A 21,984-nucleotide genomic window follows, 5' to 3' on the forward strand; every position below is an offset into this window, starting at 1 on the left:
TGAACCATATACGACATGTGTGTGACGACGGATGTCGAAAAGCCTATCATAAGTCACTGTGTCAAATTGCAGTGAAATCGGATTATAAATGCGTCTTTTATTTGGCCAAGACTTTAAATCGAGATATCGGTCTATATGGCAGCTATATACAAATCTGGACCGATTTGGTCCAAGTTCCAAAAGTTTCGAAGAGCGTAACGCAACTAACTGTCCCAAATTTCGGCGAAATCGGACAAAAAATGCGCCTTTTATGGCCCCAAAACCTTAAATCGAGAGATCGGTCTATATGGCAGCTATATCCAAATCTACACCGATCTAAGCCAAATTGAAGAAGAAGGGCCCAACACAACCAACTGCCTCAATTTTTGGCGACATCGGACAATAAATATGCCTTTTATTGGCCCAAAACCTTAAATCGAGAGATCGGTCTATATGGCAGCTATATCCAAATCTGAACCGATCTGTGCCACACTGCAGAAGTATCTCAAGGGGCTTAACCTAACTCACTGTCCCAAATTTCGACGACATCGAACAATAAATGCGCCTTTAATGGGCCCAAAGCCTTAAATCGAGATATCGGTCTATATGGCAGCTATATCCAAATCTGGACCGATCTAAGCCAAATTGAAGAATAATGTCTAAGGGTCCAACACAACCCACTTTCCCAAATTTTGGCGACATCGGATAATAAATGTGTCTTTTATTGGCCCAAAACCTTAAATCGAGAGATCGGTTTATATGGCAGTTATATCCAAATCTGAATCGATCTGTGCCATATTGTAGAAGTATGTCAAGGGGCTTAACTTAACTCACCGTCCCAAATTTCGACGACATCGAAGAATAAATGCGCCTTTTATGGGCCCAAAGCCTTAAATCGAGAGATCGGTCTAAACGGCAGCTATATCCAAGTCTGAACCGATCTGTGCCAAATTGAAGAAGGATGTCGAGGGGCTTAACTTAACTCACTGTCCCAAATACGTAAATAAGCAGAATTTTCGATTTTAGAGTGAAGATCAGTCAGATAAATTGCAAGAGCCACCAATGCATTCAGAAAAAGTCACAGTTTGGTGCGGTTTATGGGCTGGTGGCATCATTGGACCGCACTTTTTTAAATGATAGGAATCGTAACGTAACTGTGAATGGTGAGCTCTACCGTGAGATGATATCCAACTTTTTGTTGCCTTAAATGCAAGAGCTTGATTTGCTGACATGTGGCTTGCTTGGGATTATTTTCTTTTTACGTACACAGTAATAGTGTGAGTATTATTGACCATCACTGAAACATACGCTCAAAAGTTCACCATATCTCTCCAGTAGGAGAAACAGAAGAGAATTATTATTGGTCCGGTAAACGAATAATCGTTTGCGGCTATCAAAGCAATTTTACCATTAAACAGATATTTGATTGGATATCTTGAGCGCCTGGAAACTGCTAGGTCGCCCTAGTACTCAAATTGATAGCGTGCTGGGATTAAAAAGCAGTCTCCTGATAAGGCTTCTACAACCCCAGGAATCTTCAATTTTTAACTGACTTGACAGAACCCATGGTAATGGATTCTCAAGATTCGGCCCAGCCGAAGGTAGCACCTCCATGCCTTTTTTTTTAGATTTGTTGACACCAAGGATAATGATATCCGAGGCCATGGGTGCTTCTCAGTATTTGTTTTCTACTTTAAACATTATGTCATAATGGTTGTAAATTGGATATAACATTAGTAAATACCTCTAGATCCTCTAGGAGTAAACTTAATGCCAAGATTTGTAGTCAAATCGCAGAGAGATTTCATGGGAGTCCTCTTTTGGTTACCATTATTACACAAGTGGCCTCTCGGCTAAACAAAAAAGGCGGATTGGAATAATCATATGCACAGATTCTGCACGACAATCTCCTCTAGACCTGAAAAGGAATTAGAATTTGCCAAGGATAATGACGTAATGGTCTAGCGAATCGTAAGGCCCTGAAATACTCGCTTGCGTCAGCAAGTCCTAGAGCCAATTTAATGGGCAAATAGAGACGTCCATGATGGACCCTAAAACTAGTTGGTCGAAGGAAGCGTTGCAGAAAGCTCTTCAGCAGGGCGAAAGCCACAACGAACCCACACGACTGTGGAACATCCATAAGGCTCAGCTAAGAATAAAAGGCGAGCTAAAAAAGGTGCAGAACAAATCCGAGGAGAAATTCTGCGGCTACATGGATGATACATATGAGACCTCTAGGCTAAAGAAGATCCTATCTTCGAGACCTATTACGGTAGGATACATTCAGAAGTCCGAAAATGTATAGTTAATGTGTAGTCAGGAAACACAAATGCTACTCGTTGATACACTTTTCTCGGGAAACTCTCCAATAGATAACTTGGCGCCGAAAGAGGTTGTCACTTATATAAATTCGTCGGATGTTGTTGACGAAATTATGCCTGAGTCTAAGATTCTTTGGGCGATAAAAAGTGTCCCCGCCTTTATGTCGCCAGGAGCTGATGATGTAGCATGGATTGAATGTTGGAATAAGTAAAAAAAAAAAAACAAGAAAATCACGAGGTAAACGAATTGACAAAATAAATGGGGCGTCGCCATCGAATGTTTGTATTTTAATTGTCCAGATGTGGATTTTATTAACCCATCAGAACGCCGAGTTTCAAATCACGGGTGGAACACCTGGAAACATTGTTCAGCGAATATTTCCCCTCCTTAATGCTGCCGATATTTGTGATGTATTCAGCCATATGAGAGGTCTTAAACAATCGTTTGGGCGAAATTGGACGCTGATCATTGGGTTAAACTTTAATCGAACTCTACTCATTGATTTGATTCCTTAATGGAATGTTTGTGTGAAAATTCATGTTATATGCAATAGGCTATCAAATGCTCCCCGTGACAAAAAGCGACACCAAAAAACTCAAACTTACAACAAAGGGTTAAAAGCACTAAGGAGAAATCCCTTTGTGCCTTTTTTTTCATTTGGCACTAGATGGTCTTTTCGGGTTTTTGGTAACCTAAAAAGCACAAAATCTCCACTGACAGTGGATCACAAAGTGGGGGTTGTGAGCACTCCAAAATTATGTGGCCCAATCTAGACTTGAAGAGATCTATCGCCTTGCTGTCGCTGCCTTGAACAGTTGTCTCAGTCACTATGTTCGTCATGGCAGCAAATCGCAAAAAAATTAAGCAAAATCGAAAATTTCCCATTTTATACCCTCCACCATAGGATGGGGGGTATACTAATTTCGTCATTCTGTTTGTAACTAGTCGAAATATTCGCCTGAGACCCCACAAAGTATATATATTTTTGATCGTCGCGACATTTTATGTCGATCTAGCCATGTCCGTCCGTCTGTCTGTCGAAAGCACGCTAACTTCCGAAGGAGCCGCTTGAAATTTTGCACAAATACTTCTTATTAGTGTAGGTCGGTTGGTATTGTAAATGGGCCATATCGATCCATGTTTTGATATAGCTGCCATATAAACCGATCTTGGGTCTTGACTTCTTGAGCATCTAGAGTGCGCAATTCTTATCCGATTGGAATGAAATTTTGCACGACGTGTTTTGTTATGATGTCCAACAACTGTGCCAAGTATGGTTCAAATCGGTCCATAACCTGATATAGCTGACATATAAACCGATCTTGGGTCTTGACTTCTTGAGCCTCCAGAGGTCGCAATTATCCGATTTACCCGAAATTATGTAAGACGGATCCTCTCACGACCATCAACATACGTGTTGATTATGGTCTGAATCGGTCTATAGCCCGATACAGCTCCCATATAAATCGATCTCTCTATTTTACTTCTTGAGCCCCCAAAGGGCGCAATTCTTATTCGGATTGGCTGACATTTTACACAGGTCTTCAACATATAATTTAATTGTGGTCCAAACCGGACCATATCTTGATATCGCTCTAAAGCAGAGCAAATATTTTCTTATATCCTTTTTTGCCTAAGAAGAGATGCCGGGAAAAGAACTCGACAAATACGATCCATGGTGGAGGGCATATAAGATTCGGCCCGGCCGAACTTAGCACGCTTTTACTTGTTTTGTTTGCAATTGCAGTTGTAACTTTTAATAAAATTTAATTTTGTATGCATAAAATGACTGCCGAACTGCGATGGTCAAATTGTGGATGGGAAGATATCGATTTTGCATAAAAAAATCGGGACTCTACTGATCACTTCACTTGTCGGCCGAATGAAAGTTTCAAGTGACGACTTCTGCAGAAGCTATGAGGACGTCGAGGAAGAGGAGACTATTGAACATCTAGTGGGTGTGTGTCCTGTACTGGCAGTCTGGAAGAGTTCCATTTTAGATTGTCATTTCTTTGAGAACTTGACCAAAAATTGGGTTGTCAGTTCAGTAGAAATCCATCTTTAATATTTCAACAGATTTTTTTTTTTTGTTTTATTAAAAACAACAGATTTTGTAAGTCGAAATGGCGGACGAATATGTTTTGCAGAACAGCAGTCCAATGATTACTAAAAAAGCAGTAATGTCTGGGGGGGGGGGGGGGGGGGGGGGGGGTGTGATAGTACAAGATGTCTACTTTGAAGAGTTTTGCACCAAGCCAAATGCGATTCTGATTTTGTTAAACACTCACAGTTGCTGATGAAGGAAATGTGCGGTAAATCTATAGTGAGACATATGTATGTTCTTACAGATTTCTACTTTAATTATGCCTTTTGATAGTCATGATTTTTTGTTATCTGGCTGGCAGGCAAAGCGACCAAGGTGATTAGTGGCAGCAATATTGTGGCATCTTTTTTTTGGTCGTCCCGGTTTGCGGAAGGTCTACTTTCGTAGAGTTTCTGAAAACAAACCCTGTATATAAGACATGCTGTATGACAAGCAGAGTATGCTTGTATGTAAGCAGAGTAAGCAGAGTATATCTCCCTAAGCCAAGAAGCCAGTCTATCGGAGATAGCTGTTAATTTAACAGGTGATACATAATCAGGGTTTGGCGGCTAAAAGGAGTCGAATAACTTACAGGATTTTCGACGCAGACACATTTCCTCCAACAACCTCCGACGAATGGATATCAGTGGCAACTCTTTCTGCCAACACATTGTCCATTGGAGAGTTTCCGGGAAATGTGTATCAACGAGAAGTTCTAGACATTCCCAACTAGTCATTGTCCATACTACTGTTGTAATAGCAGCAAAATTAACTACCAACAGTCAACAGACAGAGTTTACTATTATTAGCAGACTTTTTTCTTTTAGTGTAAAAACAAAGGTTCTGCACGGCAAACTTATTATTGGTGAAGGATATAATGAACCTAATAGTAACAGCAAAAGTGGAAGACTAATGGAAGTCATTGCACAGTGGCGTCACATCAGCGTACTCACTTTCAGGCGAACACTATGAACAATGACTGAGTTAACAAAACTTCGTTTTGTGTGCATTTCACTAAATACAGCTTCGTATGGTGCTTTATGCCTTCTTGAGACTCTTGAAGAGTCAATCATGACCCGATTTAATTTTTTACAAGATATTTCACACATGAACCAAGTTAATATGTGAGGACTTTTTGCAAAATCCATGGTCTAAGATTCGTCCCAGAGCTTAGCAGGTTTTTACTTGATATCATGCTATAATGCTATTCTGCAGTTTATTTCGGCTAAGAAATTTCTTAGTTTCTCTCTTTTAATTTAAATCGTTTTATCCTTAGGCAGACTTAGCGTTGGACACAAAATTGCAGTTTATGTATTTTACTTAAGCTCAATTTGAAAGCTCTTCATCATTTTCATTTGACAAATTTCTACCCTAATAGAAGGCGTTGATGACTGCCAGCAGTGTTAGCATAGAGATTTGCGAAACACTTTTGCTAATGTAAATGCAAATGATTTCCGGCATTTCATAAAATGAAATATTCGTAGCCATAAACAAGAAAATATTTTTCTCTTACCATCATTACTGATATCCCAGGAACGCCTCAACATCCAAATGCCATTGGTGAGGCAAGGACTTTACAAGGTAAAATTTTTGCATAACAATTTGTTGTTATTGTCTTTGTATAGCCAAAAACAGGTAGAATGTTTTGCATTCTCCTCCACTGCTCCCTCCTCTAAAGGCGAGTTAGACCGGGTTTCAAAGCAAGGTATAGCAAAATAAATGCGTTGCCTGCAACTCGACCTTTGGTGTTATGAAACTGCATCACACCACTGTCGTTTGTTTGTAACAAAAAGGCTAGTGCAACCGAGTGGTGACGTTCTCATTAGAATTACGACAAAGTTCTGGCGCAGTAGGATTCTTAACTGGTTTCCTTTCACATAACCAAATGGTTCCCTTGTTTTTGGTGTTCTAATATTGTTGTCACCCTCTGTGTGTCTGTCTGTCGTTTTCATTTCAGCTAACAAACTATTGTTGCCGTTATGCTGGTAGAAGAGAGGAAAACAACATCATCAGACCATAGAGTTTTATGAAATGCTGGTCGCAGGGCTGGCTCTAGTGATGGTGTAAATGAATGGCATTTGGTATGGATGATTGTGATTTGAAGATCTGTGGGAACTATTCTGAGTCTGGTTAGGTGGTTCTGTTGGGTTGTTGTTGGTTTAAAACAAAACAGAATAGAAAAGCGTTGTTGCAGCATGGTGTTTTGCTCTATTTTCTGCACTTCCCCATGCAGCCAAATGGTTGAGCGACGTATTTATCCGTTTAAAGACAAATAACGCACAGCATTAGCGCCAACAGCTTCAACCGAATTAGCGCATCCATGAAAAATAGTTTCAGACAACTATTTAGTTCTCAAAGGGCACATGAATCGAGGAGAGCTTTTTCAAGGCCTTGTAACAAGAATTTTAACTTAAACTAAATACAATTTTCTGCAAACAATGACCAAATCTCCTTATATATAAAATTCAACTTGCGTATGTTTGTTTGTTTGTTTCGCATAGACTCAAAAACGGCTGAACCGATTACCTTGGAATTTTCACAGAGGGTTTGGGTTGGTCTGGAAGGAAACATAAGCGGACCCTCCCCCTTACCCCAAAAGTACTACCCAAAAATATAAGTGGACCGATCGGGACAATATTGGATTAAAATGAAAGGTATTCAAGAGTAGAGTACGAATTTCACAATAAAAGTTGGGTCCAAGTACCTGGGGGGCCGCCCCAGACCCAAAACTCCTTAAAATAGGTTTATTTGACGATCATGACAATATGGGACTCAAATGAAAGGTTTTCGGGAGTAGATAACGAATATGGTCAGGAAGTAGGAGTTGCCTTTATAATTTATTGATAACGGAAGGGGGCGGACCCTTCCCCTTACCACAAAAGTACTACCCAAAAATAAAAGTGGGCCAATCGGGACAATATGGGATTCAAATGGAAGGTATTTAAGAGTAGAGTTCGAATTTCATAATAAAAGTTGGGTCCAAGTACCTGGGGGGGCCGCCCCAGCCCCAAAACCCATTAAAATGAAATTGACGATCATGACAATATGGGACTAAAATGAAAGGTATTCGGGATCAGATTACGAATATGGTCAGGAAGTCAGAATAGACTTTATAATTTATTGATAACGTAAGGGGGCGGACCCTACACCGTTACCTTAAAAACACCACTCAAAATCAAAAGTGGACTGATAAAGACAACATGGGTATCAAATGCCAAGTATGCGGGAGTAGATAACGAATCTGACATACAAATTCATGTCGAAGTATAGGGGGTCAACCCACCCCCACAAAAACACCTAAAATGGGCACATTAGCCAATCGCGGATATATGGGACCGGTTTGTTCGTTCAGTATAGACTGAAAAACGGCAGAATTGATTTTCTCGAAATTTTCGCATATTTTCGGTATTGGAAGGGGGACGGGCCCTCCCCCTTATCCCAAAAACGCAATCCAAAATCAAAAGTGGATCGATCGGGACAATATAGGTATCAAAAGAAAGGTACTGGAGAGTAAAATACGAATATGGTATTCAAATTAGGGTCAAAGTACACAGTGGCCCCTCCTCCCCAAACCCCAAAACTTTTCTAAACAGATATATTCAAAGTTCATGTCAATATGGGACTCAAATCAAAAGTATTAGGCAGTAGATTAGAAATATGCCATTTTAGCCGACCATGGCTATATGGGACTCCAATGAAAGGTATTAGGGAGTAGGTTACGAATATGACATAAAAATGTCGATTCAAGTCTAGGTGGCGCCTTTCCTCCTAAAGATACGTCAAATGTGTTATTTGACCCATTATGACAATATGGTAGTAGAAAACAAATTTGAAGACAAGTTTTTTGGGGTACGAACGAATTGGATTTTTATTTTCAGTGCCAATGAAATGCCCATAGGATGGGAATATACTAATCAAGTCATTCCGTTTGTAAAACCTCGAAATGTTCGACCGATTTGGCTGAAATTTTGCACGTAGTGTTCCGGTATGATTTCGAACATTTATGTAAAATACGGTTTAAATAGGTCTATAGCCTGATATAGCTCCCATATAAACCGATCACCCGAGTTGATTTCTTAAGCCCCCGGAAGCCCTAATTTTTGTCCGATTCGGCTGAAATTTCACACTTAGTGTCCTTTTATGACTTCCAACGACTGTATTAAGTACGGTCCAAATCGGTCTATAACCCGATATAGCTCCAATATAAACCGATCTCCCTATTTGACTACTTGAGCCCCTGAAGGCCCTAATTTTTGTCCGATTTGGCTACAATTTTGCACATAGTATTTTGTTATGACAACAACTGTGCCAAACCGATCCAAATCGGTATATAACCTGCTATAGCATCCATGTAAACCGGTCTCTTGATCATTTTTGTTAGGATCCTAGAAGCTTTAATTTATACTGGTTTGACAAAAGTTTGGTATGCAGAATAAAATTATGCCCTTCAACTAAATTTATTTTGTATAATATTGTATTTTAGCAGACTCCATGGTGGTGGGTTCCCAAGAGTCGTCCCAGCCGAACTTATAACGCTTTACTTGGTAAATTCTTAACTGAAGCAGCTGTAATGTAACTTTTTAGATTTTTAAAATTTGTTTTTTTTTTTTTTTAATTTAAAGAAAAAAATCTAAAAAGAAAATAAATAAATATACAATTTTATAAAAATTATACAGTTTTTACCCACTGAGCGTTAAATTGTTGAAAATCAAATTTCTGCAAAATTTTGAAAACATAATCATTCAAATTTTCTATGGCAAACAATTATGAAAAATAATTTTATTTTGCCGCTTGAGTGTGTGTGTATGCGAGTGAGTGTGTGTGTATGCGAGTTGAAGTGTCTGTAGATCTATAGAGATAATTATGTTTTCCCATTATTCAAGTTCTATTTATTATGCAACCTACATAGAAATCAGAGCGTCCTCACCCAAACACAAAACATAGACATTTTTATTTTGCTTCTTCTCATTTTGCAAGCGTCTCGTCTCTCTTACAAACAAACTCACTAGCACACATTTATTCACTAACACACAGAGGCGGCAGCGCACTCACTTTCACCCGGACACCATGAACAATGACTTTGTTAAACAAAGCTTCGTTTTGTGTGCATTTCATTAAACATAGCTCCGTTATGTTCTTTATGCCATTTTTCACCATCATTGTTTTAGTGTTTATGTTTTCTCTCTGTAATGTTGGGGGAATGGATGCATGCGCGTGTATTGCAAATGACTGTGACACCTACATCCACTCCACCCCACCACACCCCATCATCATCATCATGCACTAAAGTGCTTAGGTATTAGTGTAAAGATATTAAAACAACAACAAAAACACACACCTAAAATATCAACGGAAATGAAATACCATCATTGTAACGGAAATAATATTTTCCTGCTATTTTACATTAAGTCCCCTGCATGCAGCAGCAGATTTTGTTTGTTTCATAATTTTTAATGGTCTTCGACAAATGGTAAATTTACAAATTTTCAAGAGGGAACTGTTTTTTGGTGGAAAATTTTACCAAATTTTATATATGTAGGTCATTCATGGTTAGAAATCTTATTACAGAGTAATGAGATTAGAATCATAAAGGGAATGGAATTAATAAAGGTGTGGCTGGAAAACATTTTTAATTATTCATAAACGTATTTTATTTGTTAAAAATTTTCACCAGCGCGGGCAAGGTTTCCAGGGGTGGGAGGATAAACATGAAATATTTAAGTTTTTACATTGAAATAATTCTCTAAAGAAAAAATTAAATTTTCTTTATATAAAAAACCTATGAAATTTCTCAAGAGAAAATATTTCGATGACAATTTGTATACAAAAAAATTCCACAATAATTCTCGAAAGAAAATATTTCGATGAAAATTTGTATACAAAAAATTCCACAAAAATTCTAAAAAGAAAATATTTCAATGAAAATTTTTATACAAAAAATGTCCATGAAATTTTCTCAAAAAAAGAATTCTATTAAATTTTCTATAAGGAAAAATTTCCATGAAATTTTGTATAAAGAAAAAAATTGCCATGAAATTTTCTATAAAACTTTCTCTTAGGAAAACTTTTCTAGGAATTATTTCTCCTAGCGCAAATTTCAATAATGCCAGATTTTGGATAAGGGTGCACTTATTTAAGCGAAACTTTGTATGCCACCTTATGGTACCCCAAAAACCACGAAATTGATACAAAATTTTGGGGTCAAATAACTTGGGGGGACGCCCCAACCCAAAACCCACCCGAACGGACATGTTTACCATTGAGACAATTGGGTATCAAATAAAATGTATTAAAGAGTAGAGTACGAAATTGGTATAAAAATGTTATCCTTAGTCTTCGTGGGGGTCCCCACCCCCAAAGAGCCCCCCCCCCCAAACAGGAAACTTTCACCGCTTTGGGCGATATGGGTATCAAATAAAACATACCTAATGGTAGAGTACAAATCGGACATAAAAATTAATTCCTTGGTGTCTGAGGGGCCTCCCCACCCCCAAAAAGCCCTCCAACAGAACACTTTCACCCCTTTGGGCAATATGGGTATCAAATCAAAGTTTCATAGTAGTAGAGTACAAATCGGACATAAAAATGTATTCCTTCGTGTCTAAGGGGCCTCCCCACCCCCAAAATCCCCAGCAGTGCGTATTAACCAATTGGGACAAAATTGATATCAAATGAAAGTTATTTAAAAGTAGAGTAAGGGTCTGATTTAAAAATGTATTCCTTGGTGCCTGAGGCGCCTCCCCATACTCCAAAACCCCCCAGCAGGGGGAAAAGGTATTTAGAAGTAGAGTAAGAGTCTGATATAAAAATTCATTCCTTGATGTTTGAGGAGCCTCCCCATTTTCCAAAACCCCCCAGCAGGGCATATTTACCGATTGGGACAATCTGGGTATCAAATAAAATGTATTTCGGTAATAAGAGTTTGGTCCAAGGTCTACGGGGCCTCACCATTCATAAAAACCCCTAAAACGGACATGAATGTCCAACGTTACAAAATGGGTATCAAATGAAAGTTCTTTGGGAGTTGGCTACGAATCTGGTATACACAGAGACAGAGTCTGGGATCGGCCCACCCACTACATACCCTTCAATAGGACATGTAGTTCGATGGGGATAATATGGGAATTATAGCTCTTTGACAGTAGAGTTTGAATATAATGTTGATATAAGGATCCAAGTATTCTGCAGTACTTGTAGATGGCGACAATAAAGGATTCAAATAAATGGTCCTTTTGGTTTTGGCGTCGGGAAGACGGGCCTTCTCCTTCCAATATAAAAAACATAAAACTATCATGTAGGATGACTGAGAACATATTGTACACAAATGAAAGGATGTGTCAGAGGGCAATCACCCTCGCCCCATCCTACCCAAAACAAAAAGGAATTAAAAATAATATATAAAGGCCGATAAGGATAGAATAGGACAGCAAGAAAAGGTCTTTGGTAGTAGAGTACACATTTTGATCTTAAAATGGGATAGACTTGGGAAGGACTAGCGGATCTTTAAAAATGTGCTATTCCAAGTGGTAGGTTTGAAATATTGGGTTGCCCAAAAAGTAATTGCGGATTTTTCATATAGTCGGCGTTGACAAATTTTTTCACAGCTTGTGACTCTGTAATTGCATTCTTTCTTCTTTCAGTTATCAGCTGTTACTTTTAGCTTGCTTTAGAAAAAAAGTATAATAAAAGTATATTTGATTAAAGTTCATTCTAAGTTTTATTAAAAATGCATTTACAATATGATTTTAAAAGTTGATAATCAATAGAAAAAAAATAATTAATGTGGATCTGAACGAAACCAGTAGCCCTCAATGTTTCGGAGTTCAATATTTCAATTTATTAGAATATAATCAAATCAATATTTGAATATAAAAAAATGCAAATTTTGCCCATGAACATTCCACTAAGGAACACGGGCAAACTTCTCACATATCAACGAGTGCAGTCCAATTCAAGTTTAAGCTCAATGATAAGGGGCCTCCTTTTTAAAGCCGAGTCCGAACGGCGTGCCGCAGTGCGACACCTCTTTGAAAAGAAGTTTTACATGGCATAGTACCTCACAATTTTTGCCAGCATTAGGAGGGGATAACTACCGCTGAAAATTCTATTTTCTGATGGTCTCGCCAGGATTCGAACCCAGGCGTTCAGCGTCATAGGCGGACATGCTAACCCCTGCATGTGAAGGGTGATTTAAAACCAAGAAAAAGCGTGCTAAGTTCGGCCGGGCCGAATCTTATTTACCTCCATCATCATCGATCGCATTTGTCAAGTTCTTTGAATGACTTTTTCAATTCAAAAAACACCAGTCATAGAAAAACAACACTTCCAAAATTTCAGGCAAATCGAGTAATACATGCGCCATCCACAAGCTCAAAAAGTCAAACTGGAAGATCGGTTTATATGGCAGCTATATAAGGTAATATACCGATTTAGACCATACTAAGCACAGTTGTTGGATGTCACAACGACACACGTCATGCAAAATATCAGCCAAATCGGATAGAAATTTCGCCCTCTAGAGACTCAAAAAGTCTAATCGGGAGATCTGTTTATATGGCGGCTATATCAGGATATGGACTGATTTAGACCATACTTGACACAGTTGTTGGAAGTCATAACGAAACACTTCATGCAAAATATCGGCGAAATCTGATAAGAATTTCGCCCTCTAGAAGCTCAAGAAGTCAAGACCCAAGATCGGATTATATGACAGCTATATCAAACCATGGATCGATATGGCCCATTTACAATCCTAACCGACCTACACTAATAAGAAGTACTTGTGCAAAATTTCAAGCGGCTAGCTTTACTCCTTCGAAAGTTAGCGTACTTTTGACAGACTGAAGGACGGACGGACAGACGCACGGACATGGCTAGATCGACTTAAAATGTCATGACGATCAAGAATATATATACTTTATGGGGGACGCATATGTCGAGGTGTTACAAATGGAATGACGAAATTACTATACCCCCCATCCTATAGTGGGGGGTATCAAAAGCACATAAAATTCTGAAAAATGCATGAAATCTTTATGTGAAACGATAGTATGGTCCATATAATTTAATGTTTGAATATTATTTCATGCAAATGTTGACAGTGACTGCGCCTCAAATGGTCCACCCGCTTAGTCCAATTTTGGCATAATCTTTCCAACATTTCGACCGGTATCTCACGAATAAATGCTTCAATTTTAACCTCCAGCGCGTCAATTGAAGCGGACTAAAGGCGTTAAATCGCACGATCCAGCCAGCCAATTGACCGCTCCCGAACGTGAAATGAAATGTTCATCAAACTCGTCTCTCAATAAGTCTATTGGTACGCGTACTGTGTCATGTGGCACCATCTTGTTGAAATCATATATTATGCAAATCAAGCTCTTGCATTTAGTCAAAAAAAAAGTTGGATATGATCTCACGATAGCGCTCACCATTCACATTTACGTTACGATTCGCATTATCTTTGAAGAAGTACGGTCCAATGATTCCAACAGCCCATAAACCTCACCAAACCGTAAGCTGTGTTTCCAAATAGATTAAAGCTAAAAAATCACCCTTTAGCAGCCATATATACCGATTTAAGCTTGGTATAAAAGACTCAAGTTGTAACCGAGTTAACTGAAATTTGGTACAATGGGTTGCTTTAGACCTTTACATAGCCTTCCCGAATGTGATAGAGGCCGGACTATATTTAGATATAGCTGCCATATAGAATAATATTTAATGTTACCGTCTTGAACAATGAACTGCATAAGATCCCTCGACTTCCGTGCCGAGTTTGGTCCAAATGAGACCATATTTCGATATAGCTGCTGTATGTTAATAAATTATGACTATTTCACCGGATTATGTTTAAAGGTGGCTAATATACATATGTGGGGGCCAGACCATCAGAAAAAATAAGCGGTGGTGGTTTTCCCCTCCTAATGCTGGCAACATTTGTTAGGTACTATGCCATGTAAAACTTCTCTCCAAAGAGGTGTCGCACTGTGGCACGCCATTAGGACTGGGCTGTATAAAGGAGGCCCCTTATCATTAAGCTTAAACTTGAATCGGACAGCACTCACATTGATATGTGAGAAGTTTGCCCCTGTTCCTTAGTGGAATGTCCATGGGCAAAATTTGCATTTACAATATACATATGTCGAAGGTGGTACCTAACCCATCCAAAGTTCGGACCTGCCAAACTTAATGAATTTAATTTTCTTTTGAAGACATCTCGTCCTTTGCAACAAATGCATTCTCATTTATGCCATTAGAAGAAGCATTGAAATTTTGCCTTCAATAAACATTTCAATAAAAATTTCTTCTAAATTTATTGTCTTTAGTTATAAGGCAACATATTATTCGTTTTCTTTTGGCCTTTTGAGTCATTACCATCAAAAATTTGTTTGTATATCCAAAATCCTCAGTATTTCCATTACAAAATCCACCAATAAAATCATACACTTTAAGCAAGATTTTAAATGTAAGATTTTAAATGTGAATAGCTGCATAACCCCCCCCCCAAATTGTATTGAATTCCAATCAATGATTTTTTTTTAAAGCTCAAGTGTTTACATTTAAGAACTTTACTTCACTTCCCATCACATCACATCGATATTGGCCTTTCATTGTTTATCGAGTAATTCAATTAAAATTCCTTTGCGTATTATTGGCATACAAGAGAATCAGCATAAAAACGAAGAATAAGCTCAAGCGTACATTTGTGTATGCTTTTGTAGCATGGCAATGTCCTCAAGACGTTATGGAGTTTGTGTGTGGGTGTGTGTGTGTGTGCACTTCACTGCTTGTGTTGCTGAACACTTTTCATCCCTATTGACATTTATTGTTCCTTAAATTTTCTTTATTTACTTAAACTGCATACTTGGAAAAATGCAGGGCACTTTAAGAGTAAAGACACACACTCACATGATGTTCACTGGATTTGTTTATATGCATATGCAAACACCAACACAAATATTCCAGCATTAATGCCGCATTTGTGTAAGTGAAATTACTAGGGTATAACGAATCATTTGAAATGTTTACATTTGAGGAGATTTTCTTTACAAAAAAAATTATTTAACATTTTTTCTTAAAATTTTAATTTCTAAAAAATTTTAATGTGGAAATAAATTTTCGACAATATTTTCAATTAACTAAATTTTGAATGATTGATATGGGTTCTAAAAAATTCAACATATTCATTCAACATATGATAAGGGACAATGAAATAAACACCTATTCCTAGTATGTAAGTAGTTCCTTATTGAATTGTTTGTCTTTGTTGCATCTTTTTCGTACAGAGTCCATTGGTATAAGTTATGCGCCAAGCATCCATATGAAACATTCACGACTTCAAACACGATATTGTTGCAGAAGAGGGCCATCTAATCTAAGAAAAACAATTGAAAAGGCATTACGTTCGGCCGGGACGAACTTTGGATACCCACTACCATGGCGGGTATTTATGTAAATCCCATTTCGTCACAATCCCGTGTAAATTGGATAACTTAAGCATCCAAATTCGGCACGGACATTGAGTGGTCTAATATGAATGTCACTATTCAATTTTGTTGGTCTTTTTGGCAGATATATCCAATTATAAACCGATCTGAGCCATATTAAGGTCGGATATCGTAAGGCTCAGAAAAACTCAATGTTGCAAATTTCAGCGGAATCGGGCAATAATTAAACCTTTTATGGGCTTCAGTCCCCTTATCGGCAGATTGGTCTATATGGCAGCTATATCTAAATATAGTTCGATCTGAACCATATTCAAGTCGGATGTTAGGAAGTCTTTACCTACTTACTGTTTCAAGTTTCAGCGAAATCGGGTAATAAATAAAGCTTTTATTGGCTTCAGACCCCTTATCGGCAGATCGGTCTATATGGCAGCTGAATCTAAATATAGTCCGATCTGAACCATATTTAGGTCGGGTATCAGAAGGCTAAACATAACTCATTGTTTCAAATTTTAGCGAAATCAGTTAAAAAATAAAGCTTTTATGGCCTTCAGACCCTTTATCGGGAGATCGGTCTATATAACAGCTAAATCTAAATGTACTCCGATCTGAACCATATTTAATAGGATAAAAAATAAAGCTTTTATGACCTTCAGGCCCTCTATCGGGAGGTCGGTCTATATGGCAGCCATATCTAAATATAGTCCGATCTGAACCATATGTAGGTCAGATGTCGGGAGGCTTAAGATAACCCACTGTTGCAAATTTCAGTGAAATCGGGTAATAAATAAAGCTTTTATGGTCTTCAAACCCTTTATCGGGAGATCGGTCTATATGGTAGCTATATCTAAATATAGTCCGATCTGAACCATATTTGGGTAAGATGTCGAGAAGCTTAAAATAACCCATTGTTTTAAATTTCAGCGAAATCGGGTAATAAATAACGCTTTTATGGTCTCCAGACCCTTTATCGGGAGATCGGTCTATATGGCAGCTATATCTAAATATAGTCCGATCTGAACCATATTTAGGTCGGATGTCGGGAGGCTTAAGATAACCCACTGTTTTAAATTTCAGCGAAATTGGGCAATAAATAAAGCTTTTATGGGCTTCCGTGATCGGGGATCGGTCCATATGGACCGATTTAATCCATATTTAGGTCAGATGTTGGGAGGCTTAAAATAGTCACTCTCTCAAATTTCAGCAAAATCGGATAAAAAATTAAGTTTTTATGGGCATTAGACCCTTTATCGGAAAATCGGTCTATATAGCAGCTATATCCAAACATGGTCCGATTTGGCCCGTTCAAGAACTTAACCAGCGTGCATCAAAGACAAGCCTGTATTGTGATTGCAACAGATGGACGGACAGATGGATAGACGGACAGACACACGGACATCGTTAAATCGTCTTAAAATTTTACGACGATTCAAAATATATATATACTTTGTAGGATCGGAAATTGATATTTCGATGACTGAATGAATGAATATACCCCCTATCCTACAGTGGTGGGTGTAAAAAATAGAGTCGGATGAGTGAGCTACGACAAATCCAGCAGCAATACATTGAGGAAATTGTGTTCCATAATTACCCGGAATATTGGGAAATTTTAACACAGACAAAATCGCTGAAAAATATTTTTAAATTTTTTTTACAATTTAAAACTAAAAAGTTTGTTTAACACTCCAAATATTTGAATAAAGTAAATTAAAAAGTAAATTAAAAATTTTATTAATTTTATTTTTAAAAAGTATTAGCAATCGTTAAAGTTTTATTAATTTTTAAAGCAGATTTTTTACAATTTTGTATTAAAAAGCACAAACGCCAAAGGACATCTCTATTATTTGGTTGGTAAAAAAAAGGAAAACTGAAATCCTTTTTCTATACATTCATGTTTCAATTTATTTTTCTTTTAAAATAGGGTTTCTTGCAAAAATTAAATGTTTATGGTAATCCGGAAGCCTTATCGATTACCTGTGTGCCTCAGCCTAAGGAGACGGTAAGTTTTTTATGTATAAAAATTTTTCAATTTGGTCAGAGAGGCGCATCAACGGTGTCTGCAGCGAATGAAATGTTTGGAATGTAAAGCATCTGTAAAAACATCTAAGTTATCACATTTGGAGTTTTATGTACAGTGAAGTTTTAACACTATTACTAAAAAAAGTTGACGGTTGACATCACTGTGAAAACTTTACGAAGAATGGAAGAAACACATTTACGAAGAATAGGTAGAAAAATACCCAAAAATAGAGCTGTTTTGGAAAAATTATACCCCGAGTTGAGATAGAAACATTTCAATACGTTTTTCTCGTCATATAGATGATTGGAATTTAATCTTGAGATCAGTTTATATGGGAGCTACATAATGTGGAGACCATCGTAGCGCACAGGTTTGCATGTCTGCCTATCACACTGAACTCCTGGATTCACATCCTGGCAAGAACATCAGAAACAAGTAAAAACATGTTAAGTTCGGTCGTACCAAACTTTGGATACCCATCACCAGAATCACCCTCTTTTATAATAACTTCATCGGGATCATATTTGATACAGGTCCCGAGAACTCTTATACAAATCACAATTTGAGCAAAATCGAGCACAAAATTCGCTTTTTATGGCTAGTCTCATCAAAGACGACCAGCCCGGTTGATAAGGCTGACCTGCTGGCTGACAAGTTTGCGAGAAATTCTTTTTTGCCGGAAAGCGATCAACCACTCGCCGTTATTGAAGACGTGTCTAGTTTCATGCCTCAGTTATATTATCGACCACGTGGAGTCAAAAGGGTTCTTGAAGATCTCGACGAAAATAAATCCCCAGGCCCGGATGGCATATCGGCACCTCTTTTATGCAAGTGTTCTTCAAAGCTCGCTCGTCCTTATTATTACCGTGCGGGTGTTTTCTCGGCGCGTTGGGTGAAGGGTGAGGCAACCGAACCTGCGAATTACCGAATAATAGCGTTATGCTCTGCGCTTTCCAATGTTATGGAGAGCATGATCAATTACCATCTCGTGAGATACTTAGAGTCCAATAAGTGACTGACAATATGGGTTCCGCAGAAATCACTTCACGGGTGACCTGATGGCATTCCTGTCTGAACGTTGAAGTCGCTCTATTCACCAGTACGATGAGAGTAAGGTCGTGGCTCTGGACATCTCCAAGTCATTTGATAGGGCCTGGCACGGAGCAATCCTTCTCAGAGATCGCACTATAAAAGTTGTTGTAGATGTGTTCTCATTTGACGAATATACATTGACCGCAGGAGTACCACAAGGTTCTGTTCTTTCATTTCATTTCATTTTTTTTCATTTCATTTCATTTATTTAACACCAAGCACAACAAGATTATATCTTATATTTTACTGTGCTGGTTCACAACAGTGCAGTTTCATCAATTAATTCCATTATAAACTATAACTTATAAAAAAATAAATAAATAATTTAATTATAACTTATACTACTAGACTACATACAATTTCTACTTATAATAATCATGTAGCTCCTTTTTGAATTCAATAGCATTGCTTATGAGTTGTATATATGATGGGAGGGTGTTCCAGAGACGAATACTGTTTACAATAAATTGCCTTTCAGTGATTTGAGATTCAAATCTAGGTTGAATCAGTTTGCGCCCTCGATTTGATCTAGCAAATTGTAGGTGTTTGTAAAGATATTCAGGTTGTTTGTTATAAATAACCTTATGTAGTAATTGCAAGCATTTAACATTTAGTAAATTTTCAACTGAAAGATCAAAAATCTGATAAGCAAATTGTGATATGTGGTCATACCGTGGTCTGTTGTATACATATCGTGCAATATCATTGTAGGCAACTTTGATTTTCCTATTGTCATCAGCACTGCAACTTGCAAATAATTCACAATTATATAGAAGAGTTGGGATTAAGTAAGATTTAGCAAGAAGCATACGAATTTCGAAAGGAGTTGACAGACGAGCTGCCCACATATTCCGCAGCATACCACGAACTTTTCCCACAGCTGCATTTATATGATTCGTCCAAGTTAAGGTAGAGTTGAATGTTAAACCCAAGTTTGTTGCTGCTTGAACACGGTTTACAATCGTGTTCTCAATCTTTACTTCAACTTGGTCAGGGATTGTTACACTTCTTTTGTGTATGATGATCAGCTTAGATTTGGTAGGATTTAAACGTAAGGCATTATTAACAGCCCAACAATATATTAAATTCAAATCATTATTTACATTAGAAATACATGTTTGAAAGTCATTCAGTTTCGTGCAGGTATACAGTTGAACGTCATCAGCATACATTTGTATCTTACATGTTAAAGGTACATCGGGCAGATCATTAATGTACATGGTGAATAACAATGGGCCCAAGATTGAGCCTTGGGGCACACCATTTGGAACATGAAGCGTATTTGACCAGATATCATTACAATATACGGACTGAGATCTTTGAGACAGGTACGATGATATCAGTTGACAGGCAGTTCGGGAAAAATTAAATAGTTTTGAGAGCTTGACTACAAGAATTTGATGGTTTACAGTATCAAATGCTGTACTGTGATCCAATAGAAGGAGAAAAGATACCATCTTGTTGTCCATATTTTGTCTAATATTTTCAACAACGTCTATTAAGACAGATGTGCAACTTCTCTTTTTTCTAAAACCAGATTGCCATTCTGATAATAGATTTTGAGTGCACAGGGATTGTTCGATTTGATTCGCCATTATGCATTCTAGCGCTTTGGATAAGAACGGTAAGATTGCAATGGGGCGGTATTCATTATTCGATTTTCTAGTCGGTATGATTTTAGCGAGCTTCCATTCATGCGGAAAGGTGGACTTGGTCAGAACAGTATTGAAAATATATGTTACATATGGCAGCAATTTTGGCATGATAATTTTGATAAATCTTGGATTTATTCCGTCAGTTCCAGTTGCATCAGATTTTATTGAGAGTATGCTGTTCAAAACGTCAGTTTGGTCTACACAGCAAAAGGAAAATGGATTTTCCACTTGTACAGTGTTCATATTTTCATATATATTTTCATGGGGACATATAGAGCAAACAGATACAAAATGCTCATTCAGTTCATTGATGTTTAGATTGGGCGGAAAGTTGGTGTTGGTTTTCGCTCCTATGCCAATTTTACGAATTTCCTTCCATTTAGATCTGCTGTTAACAGCATTTAGAAATTTTTTCCGAAAGAATAGCGTTTTGGCCTCGTTTATGCTTTTCCCAACATTTCGCCTGGCACACTTAAAGCGCTCATGCAGTTGTGTTGTTCTGTATCGTTTCCATCGTTTGTATGCAATATTTCTTTCATCGATTAGTGCACGTAACTGTTCATTAAACCATGGGGGTTGCTGATTTTTTATGGTAATGGTTTTTTCAGGAACACATTGACTATATATTAAGCTAATATAATGCTGCAAAAATGCTGTTTGGTCATCCACAGAATTTAACTGATATATAGAATCCCATTCGACATTATCAGTAAGGCTATTAAGAAGATTATAGTTCAGTTTTTTAAAATCACGGAATGTAATTGTCTCGTCTTGTTGATTTATGTGATAGTCATACACAAGAAATATCAAGTCATGTTTAGAAAAAGCCGGTGCTGCAATTTGGTCATATAAAAGAACCTTTGACTCACAGTTCACAAAGAAAATGTCCAAAAGAGTAGACGAATGATTAGTAAAATGGGTTGGAACAGAGCGGTTAGTAGGTACCAGATCAAGAAGTTCCATAGCATCAGAAAATTGCGTTTCAATTAAAATATTGCTGTTAAAATCTCCCGCAATAACAATATCATTATATCGTAATGATATTCTTTCAAGGCACGATATCAGCATGTCAAACGGTGTGCTGCTGTTGGGCCTATATACACATCCAATAAGCATTGACGAGTTAGAAATGCCAGTTATTTCAACAAAGAGGTATTCAATACAGTTGCCTTGCTCAGACTTCAGTTTTATAGCACCGTGGATACAGTTTTTTAAATATATTGCAACTCCACCAGCATGGGAGTGCCTATCAGCTCTCAAAACTTTATATCCCGGTAAAGAGTACAAATTGTCAGATATTTCAGGATGGAACCAGGTTTCGGATATGCATATTATATCTATATCAGAGTTAACAAATATATCACGAAGTTCATCTAATTTATT

At 37.7% G+C, this 21,984-nt stretch overlaps 1 protein-coding gene across 9 annotated transcripts in view; it reads left to right on the forward strand.

The window, feature by feature from the left end:
• Positions 1 to 21,984, forward strand: part of LOC106090109 (collagen alpha-1(XVIII) chain) — a 1,585,531-nt gene that overhangs the window by 770,020 nt on the left and 793,527 nt on the right. For all 9 annotated transcript variants that reach the window (XM_059369513.1, XM_059369516.1, XM_059369517.1 and 6 more), the window contains exon 9: positions 17,756 to 17,833. In XM_059369513.1, the coding sequence (XP_059225496.1) occupies positions 17,756 to 17,833 (78 nt within the window). The remainder of the gene's footprint in view (positions 1 to 17,755; positions 17,834 to 21,984) is intronic.

Source organism: Stomoxys calcitrans, chromosome 1 (assembly GCF_963082655.1).
Source record: "Stomoxys calcitrans chromosome 1, idStoCalc2.1, whole genome shotgun sequence".
In the NCBI taxonomy this organism is placed as follows: Eukaryota; Metazoa; Arthropoda; class Insecta; order Diptera; family Muscidae; genus Stomoxys; species Stomoxys calcitrans.